The sequence below is a fragment of the Convolutriloba macropyga genome, chromosome 6, assembly GCF_964194025.1.
Source record: "Convolutriloba macropyga chromosome 6, txConMacr16.3, whole genome shotgun sequence".
NCBI classification, from domain to species: domain Eukaryota; kingdom Metazoa; phylum Xenacoelomorpha; order Acoela; family Convolutidae; genus Convolutriloba; species Convolutriloba macropyga.
This window is the reverse complement of record NC_134473.1, coordinates 75,211,753-75,220,590: the sequence shown is the minus strand read 5'-3', so window position 1 is coordinate 75,220,590 and position 8,838 is coordinate 75,211,753. Positions and strand designations below refer to the sequence as shown.

Sequence of the window (8,838 nt, the reverse complement as noted above, 5' to 3'; positions counted from 1 at the left end):
ATTTGAGCTGTAAACGTTTGTGGACAAAAGTGGCATTAAGAGAAGAAACTGTTGCCAACAAAAGCATCCGTAAGGTTTCAAATTATTTAATAGAATTTTATAAGATCCTCGGGAAGCATTTTCCGAATCGGTTTTGTTTTTTGGTCATGACATCATTTATTATCATTGTTGCTTAGTTTGTGTGAAATTTTGGTAACTTTGGACCGCTGAAAGAACAAAAACGGTTAAAAAGCAACATATTCCAATAAGGAGTTCTTTTTAAAGTTAATCAATAAAGTGTCATCAAGAAACAGACATTTTATTTTTCGAATAATACGGCTCGCGCATTACCAATAACTGTGTTGAAGTGACCTCAAAATTTTAATTTTTGAATGAAGAAGTAGCGACTATCGAAAAATTTTAGAGCGGTCGATGGTAGTCAAAAAACATTTGAGATTGTGATGCCATTAATTTATTTGATTGAATATGGGACTGGTAAAGGGTTGTTGGATCTTGGTTTGACCGTAAGAGTCATGAAAATCAATAGTTTAAAAAAAACAAAAAAAAACACTGAATTCCGAGCCATATCAAAGAGTATACAATTGATGTTAGTCCGTCAGTGTAATTATTTAAATTGATTTATTATTTACATATTACAACAGAAAACTTAAGTTAATTCAAATTATGTCGAATATCTCAAAATAAAAAATTTATTAAGTTTATAATGTCAACCCAACCAGTAAACAGTAGTTCTAATTCTTTTTTTCGAAATTTAAAGTCACGGCATGTTGAACAAGTTTAACCTTCCACAAAAAAGGGTTCATTTGTTGTGAGTGTGCCGTTTCCCCGTGAGTGCGCCGTTTCCCCGTGAGTGCGCCGTGCACGCTATGGCACGGCTATGATTTTGTGCCAGAGTCGACGAATCGTCTACTTTGTACTCCAGCTTTTTTCTGTTTCTCTTCCTTTCTTAATTAGGAATTCTAAGCAGGTTAAAAATGAATGTCATGCAAAAATCTGTCGTAATCAACCGTGGCGTCTAGCATTTAATGTGTTGACTTTGAATATCAAGACGTAGCACAGAATGTTCCAACATAGGTCTCAAGTTTGTTAAAAAATTTTTTCTGAGGAAAAGCTTTTCTAAAGTTAATCAATAAAGTGTCATCAAGAAACAGACATTTTATTTTTTTTCGAATAATACGGCTCGCGCATTACCAATAACTGTGTTGAAGTGACCTCAAACTTTTTATTTTTGAATGAAGAAGTAGCGACTATCAAAAAATTTTAGAGCGGTCGGTTGTAGTCAAAAAACATTTGAGATTGTGATGCCATTAATTTATTTGATTGAATATGGGACTGGTAAAGGGTTGTTGGATCTTGGTTTGACCGTAAGAGTCATGAAAATCAATAGTTTATAAAAAACCAAAAAAAACACTGAATTCCGAGCCATATCAAAGAGTATACAATTGATGTTAGTCCGTCAGTGTAATTATTTAAATTGATTTATTATTTACATATTACAACAGAAAACTTAAGTTAATTCAAATTTTGTCGAATATCTCAAAATAAAAAATTTATTAAGTTTATAATGTCAACCCAACCAGTAAACAGTAGTTCTAATTCTTTCTTTCGAAATTTAAAGTCACGGCATGTTGAACAAGTTTAACCTTCCACAAAAAAGGGTTCATTTGTTGTGAGTGTGCCGTTTCCCCGTGAGTGCGCCGTTTCCCCGTGAGTGCGCCGTGCACGCTATGGCACGGCTATGATTTTGTGCTAGAGTCGACGAATCGTCTACTTTGTACTCCAGCTTTTTTCTGTTTCTCTTCCTTTCTTAATTAGGAATTCTAAGCAGGTTAAAAATGAATGTCATGCAAAAATCTGTCGTAATCAACCGTGGCGTCTAGCATTTAATGTGTTGACTTTGAATATCAAGACGTAGCACAGAATGTTCCAACATAGGTCTCAAGTTTTAAAAAAATTTTCTGAGGAAAAGCTTTTCTACTATGTTTTGCGAAGCTAAATTGGAAGCAGCGTTTCCGAGGCAAATTCGGGTACGACTTTCTTCAATATGAAAACTTAAAACCCTTATATAGTTTCAGCAGGTATGGGGAGTGTCAATTTTACCACAGGCAGTGTCAACTATTTTACAGTATAGCGCAGCTTTTTCACAGATAGTTGAAGTTCAACAAGAGAAATCAGTTGCAGAGAAAGTTTAGCTTAAAGAACCACCGACAGTATTTGCTGATACAACTTGCTAAGATCATTTTGCACGATAGAGATAGCAAACAAAAAAGTGACTGATCTTAATGATTAGCTTAAGAACTTAAAAACTAAGAAGTTCAAATCGAATTTACAAATACAACTTCGATTTTTCTGAATTCTCAATTAAAATAGGCCAGGCTGGTGAAAACTTTACCAATCGGGTTGACTCAAATTATCCATTAAAATATCTATTAAACTGTTCCCGAACGAAAGGAACTAATAAAAAAATAGTTAAACATTATGTCAAAGTTGTCTGTTTGGAATTTTTTCAAGTTCGTTTTAACTCGTGTCTACTAAATTCGGAATTTTGAACTTTATACAATTTAATCTTAATTCGCACGAAATTTAAACCCTTCCCATGCTGGGGTGACAAACACGAAGTACGAAATTGAACTTTTTTGAACAGACATTTATGTATAATAAAAAGCCATCGTATAATCTTAACTTTTTAATTTAATTGGTCAATCAGTTTTGGATCTATTCGAGAAATGATATTTTAAAATCAATCAAACATTAAATCAGAGGAATAGAGCAGAGTTGCAGGATAATAGTTTTCTTCGTTTTTTTTTGAAATAAATATTTTTTTCTGTTCTGGTTCCGAGCTTCCGATGTGAGAACAATTCAGCTTACTTTAGTTCAAATTGAACCCTTAAGTAACTAGTTGACATGGTTTTGACTAGTAAATTAAGTAAATACTTTAAGTACAATGAGTTATTTTAATGTGAAAATGCACATGATTCACGCCTACAGAATATACACCAAATCCGAATGCTTAATAGTATAAGGCCATGTTGACAGTGCAGGCATTAAAAAATGAAAACAGCACTTTAAATCTCTGATGGCAAGGAAGATGGAGTAGTAAAACATTTTCCTGTTCTTTCCTCAATAGATTGCTGCGTTTTTCTTGTTATTTTTCAATGGTCCGTAAAGAATAACTCTGTGTTTTAATTTGAAATAAATCTATGAAATTTAGCAGGCAAAGAAAGTTCATTGTAAGTTTGTGTTCCCACACTGAAAAAAGTTTTATTGATTTAAGTCTTGTAAAGCAATTATATACGGATGACTTCAAATTTCTTTGACTGCTACTCCAAGGAAATTGGAGACCGATTCAACACTTCAGTTTCTATTTAGATTAAGGCATCAACATTCAACAACAACTAAATTGCGAAAATCATTTTCTTTAAAAAATTTTGTTTTCCGTTTTTATTGTCTTTTACCTAAAGAAAAAATATTCTTCGTATTTTCTTTTTTACTGAAATTGCTAGACATTCGTAGGTCACAAGAACACATGAATCTGGAGATGATTTTTCTGGCAAATAAAACGAGAGAAAATAACTGCGAGATTTTGTATAGCTTAAGAGTAACACTTAAATGGAAGTTTTTTGTTTTTTCTGTAATAAATATTATTGGCTTCCCTTGAATTTTTTTTAGATTTCCTTATTCTTTAAAATTTTTCTTTGGAAAAGTAAAAAAAAATGTTTTCCGGTTTTTGTCTTTCTAATACTTGTTTTTTTTTATAAATTTCTTATAAATTTTCACCTTTGTTATGATTATAAGCAATTTTATATAACCCAATGTAGGTTTTAATAATATAATCTATTAAAATTTTTTTTAGTTGAATAAAATTTAGTTCCCGGCATCTCTCAATCCCCAATACTTTTCATTTCTCCTTCCTGTTTTCCTTCCAATGTTTAAACAGCTCCCCTTTTTCAATTTCAGATAAATTTTGATTTTTTATAAAATTTAAAAGCAGATTGTGAGTTCTTTAAATCCTGGAGGAGTGTTAACCTTGGATGATATATACAATTCTTTTGCAGTTCGTGAAAATTTCACCCAAAAGGGTAAAGAAATTCGCTGCTTTCAATGCTCAAGAAAGACATCTTATCTGGGGATGGATCGAAAATATGCATAATGCTTATTTGGTCAACAAATATACTTTTCTCTTCATCTGTTGACCTTTTATGCCAATCAATTGCATGACTTAGGTGAACATTGTTTTCAGAGTCGGGTCTGCCTGTGAACAGTGAAAAGAGCCCTTCTGTCTGTTGTTCTTGACAAGATCAGTCTCAACCTGCCACTGCGGTTTCTCCATTGTAAATGAAGCTTCAATTTTGATACAGAGTAATTACGCCCTTGTTGTGGCTTTGTTCTATGAGTTCAAGTGGCGACCGTGATATTATCTCTGACTCTGATGATCATCAACTCTTGAACCGGAGTGAACTGAGGTTTAGGTCACAGCGTGGTAACGAAGAATTATCAGAAAAGAGTGCACCAAATATGGCTCCCTCGAGGGTGACCAGTGGATATGGTAATGGTAGGAATATCAGCAGTTACAGTAGTTCAGCCGAGTACCACCGAGTGGGCGATGAGAATAGGCCGAAACCAGTCTACACGTCACTTCAGGTATTTTAAATCTGCGAAACTGTTACGACCGATTTGTCGAAAGACGTATTTTTCCACACTAACAATGGCTTTTGTGAAATAACACCTAGGACAAAAGACTTTTAAATACCGTTATGAAATGGTGAAACTACCAGTTAGGACCTAATTGTTGTAATAAATTTCTTCAGTAGCTCTGGCTGAAAGAGTCTGTCAGTTACGATTAGCAAAATGCAATAGCCACAAAAATTGTAGATGTTGCGTACTTGCATGATGCATACCATTCTAATTTATTGCTTTCATCCCACAAAAATGAATGAACTTGTTTAACAAAACTGCATCCCGGTGATGCAAATGATTCTGCAAACGGTAATTGAAGATTTGAAGGGCAAAGAGCGGATAGCTCAGGAACAAAATATGTTGCATAAGAAACGGATGATAAAATGGTGGGAAGTAGAGCTCCCAAGATTGCGTCATCATAGAAACGACGTGGATGCCAGTGCCGTTCTTGAGAACACGTTCCTATTTTTTTATCATTATCTACTTTACAGAAGAAGGTAATAGGACTTTAAAACCTTTGGGTATTGAAAAAAGTAACCATCCCTCCTAGTGTTACTCTGAAATTTGTGCAGTGACCACAACAGTTATTGTTTAATGCTTCTTAAATATTGCCAGTATAGCTGGCCACTCTAAAATGTAGAAATCCGAGACGAATCTTAGAATTGATGATGGCAACAAAATCAATGGATTATATTACGAGAATCAGCATTTGGTCAAGTGGAATTTTTCTGAAAATACAATTAAACAAAAAAGCTTGTCCAGACACCAATGAAACAAGGACTTAACGATTTAATCGGAAGATAAGTACGGAGACATCCTCTGTTCAAAGTAGACAACACCTCTCGCATAAGTCTAATTTTCAAGAGCCGACAATCTGCAACCTTGTTTTATAATACAACCAACAACAATTTAGATGCAACCTTATCGAAGTTGGAACTTTTTAAAATGCTACGATTTCATCAAAATCAGAAGACAGTTAGAGAAATTGTTAATTATTTTTCAAAATTGACCCATCTTTTGCTGAGAAGGTTGAATGAGTAAATTGATGTTAAGTGGCCAACTAATAATTGTACCTCATCTTCAACGGAGATTGTTCTCCGTTATTAACGCCATTTAAAATTTATCTTAAGAGCGAAAAGTTCTCTGCCGAGTCAGCTAAAGCCTTGGTTAATTTTTTTTTAAATTCGACCGACAAAGTCCGTTTTGCAAAGAAAGCAATCGTCCTGTGAAATGAACGCTGTTAGTGTTTCAAAACTGGAGCATCTTAAGTAAATTTAAACAAAATAAACCTCAGAAGGACCTCACTCTATAGGTAATGAATCACTTGGTGTCATTGATTTTTTGTAGTGAAATTTTAGAGATAATCAAGTGCTGTCAACGTAAATCCAAAAACACTTGATGCCTGTTGGAAACTAGTTGATGATTAATATAACTATTTCAGTACAAAAGAGCAGCCACATCTAAAGTACCCTGGAGATCTATTGGACTGGCAGTATTTCTGAGTGTCGTGGGAACATCATTAATGGTCACGGGATTTCTGCTTCTCACTGGACACGTTGATGAAAAGCGATTTCCTCCGAACCGAACTTGGCCTATGATTGCAATTGGGTTCATCATGTTTCTACCTGGTGTGTATCATTTACTACTTGCTCTGATGGCCTGGTGGGGACATCAAGGATACTCATTCGAGGATATACCTGGTCACGATTGACAGGATTGCAGACGTTGGCTTGAAATGGTGACAACTACAGGCTTACTCAGAAGTACTATTTTTTTGTGGAAAAGTTCGTTATTAATAGCCGCGAAGGGATAGCTGTAGCTATTAACTGTTCTCAGTTGGGTTAGTACAGCTCGAGTCCCCAGGTAGATTTGCATCAAAAATACAGTTTCTCACAGACCCGAACCCTAAATGTAACAGCTAACTCTTCGTATCTTAGACGAATTATCAACCAACGCCTTTGACGCCCGTGGAAGTTTTAAAAATGATGCTCTGTACACAGGGAGTAGTTATGGATCAAAAGAGCGGCCATTTCTGCAAGTGCTAACTAAGTTCTGCTCAATGTAGCCCTGCATTCATTTTTTCCTTTAAAGATATACCCATTCCTGTTCATATTCGTCAAATTTCGATGTTCAGTTTGTTCGCTTGCTGTTCAGCTTAGCATTTCATGATGTTCTTATTGGAATGCTTGTTTCTATCCGAGCTAATATTGTATTCGAGTCACATCTATCTGGATTCGGGATCAGGTTATTTATGCTGTGCAATGATCCTTTTCGTAGCTTGCCTTAGAACGGCCTTAAATGAATTTACACAATTTAAACTTAAATGTTCTACCAATGTATGTGTATATATTGCATAATTTTGCTATTACAGTGTAAATGTAACTTGTTTTCTAATTGTTCCAACATTTTTCAAAATGGGGGAATATATATGCGAGGCTGGCTTTTTTGTTCAGTTAAATTTTCACTTTTTGTTTAGGCATCGTACTGATAAAAGGAAAACACTTTTTTGTAGCCCCCAGTATCCAGTTTTGATTTTTTAAAAATTACAAAATTTTTTAAAAAGGTGAGCACTTAAAGGTGAGACCAGTTAGTTTAAAGTGAGAGTTTTGATTGTCAAGAGTAATTCTAGTTTCAAGCCAAAAAATTAATGATTTCAAGTATTTGACCAAAAATTTTGAAAAAAATGTCAGATTGATTTTTATTCTAAAATTTTATCCGTCTGTTTTGTGCCGATTAAGGTTTATTCTAAGAACTAATGTTTTTCTGTATCAAAGAGATTTTTCGGAAATTAGAAGACTTCAGGCAGTTTACATTCTCACAATAGCAATAATCAACTTTGAAATTGTAAAACTAAAAGCAAAAAATGTATTTTTTTTCTTCTTTTATCATAACTAACCCTTGAAGTATTTTCAAAACCGCGGTGACGTAAGGCACTGGTTTCATTGAATGAACATAACATCAACCAAATTCATTATTGAAATGTAAAGATGGAATTCTTTTCTTATCTTTCTTTTTTTATTCCTTATGTTGTCAGAGCAGATTGCTCGAATTAACCTCCTCCAGTATATTGTACTACAGAAGAATTTGAGAGTTAGTAGAGATAGTTTATTGGTAGCCAGGTTGGAAATGCAAATCATTTGCAGTTTAATGCAAATCTTCATCAATGTTTTCTTGAAAATTGGAAAATTATTTTTCACTTCTCTGAATTTTGAAACTGCTCTTCGAATCGATTTTTTCCAGACTGTGGACGTTTGTGTAACTTGAAAATGAAAAATGAAATAGTTTATCAATTGTGAAAGTCCTCATATCCTCATATGAAAAACAAAATTTTTGAAAAAGAAAAAATTGTTTTCTTTCTCAGTTGACATAAAAATTTTCTATGGCTTAAAAGATACTCCAAAGGGTGAAAGGGCCAAAAAGCAAAATTTACTGCTTACCAATTTTCTTCAATACTACTAAATAAGAACTTTTAAGGGCAGCCTTTAACGTTGGACACAAGTAGAGGCAGAGTGCAAAAACTGTCAGAAATCTTAAAATTGAGAAAAATTACTTCATTTTTATTATTAATTATAATTCTATTGCTTCAAATTGCGGTTTTAAATATGCTCAAAAAGAAAGTTGTTTTATTTCAATATATCTTTTAACAAACTGGGGAGATATTGAAACTAAAACAGAATTGGCCCATTATGCTTTTCAGAGAAAAAAAACAAGAGAAAAATGAACGATGCGAACTATGATACAGATCAGTTGCCAAAGCAAATTTAAAAAAAAATTTGTCGGTATTTTGATTTGTGCGACTGTTTTTGTGTGTGGGTATGAGATTGTGAGTGCTTGTGTGTATCTAATTTGAATGGTGTGTGTGTGTGTGTATAAGAAAAAGAGAAAATTAGTCTGAGAGATGTTAGACAAGTAGAGTCTGATTTCAAAAAGTGTTAGAAAAAGATTGGCTAATATTGCAGTTTTAAATGCGTTCAGAACCACAATTGTGTTTTTTAAACCTCGCTCTTAACACATATTTGGATATTATTCGGAAATTCAATTTTGCCCATACAATTGCCTCAAAAAATCCAGACCTAGTTTTTCTAACAAAAACGAGCTCAAATGAACGATGGAAACCACGGTACAGATCAGTTGCCATGAAATCTTTGTACTTTTTTGATT

The 8,838-nt window shown here is 33.8% G+C and overlaps 1 protein-coding gene across 1 annotated transcript; it reads left to right on the top strand.

Moving 5' to 3' along the window:
• The first annotated feature begins 4,219 nt into the window (after positions 1-4,219).
• Positions 4,220-7,129, top strand: LOC142340624 (transmembrane protein 230-like). The gene is made up of 2 exons (XM_075391316.1): positions 4,220-4,641; positions 6,119-7,129. Exons 1-2 carry the CDS (start codon positions 4,390-4,392, stop codon positions 6,386-6,388), a joined length of 522 nt encoding a protein of 173 aa, XP_075247431.1. The 5' UTR covers positions 4,220-4,389; the 3' UTR covers positions 6,389-7,129.
• The last annotated feature ends 1,709 nt before the right edge of the window (positions 7,130-8,838 follow it).

Coding starts and splice junctions, on each gene's coding strand:
- LOC142340624 (XM_075391316.1), top strand. CDS start 4,390: ATGAGTTCAAGTGGCGACCGTGATATTATCTCTGACTCTGATGATCAT. Junction 4,642..6,118: donor CAGTCTACACGTCACTTCAG/GTATTTTAAATC, acceptor TAACTATTTCAG/TACAAAAGAGCAGCCACATC.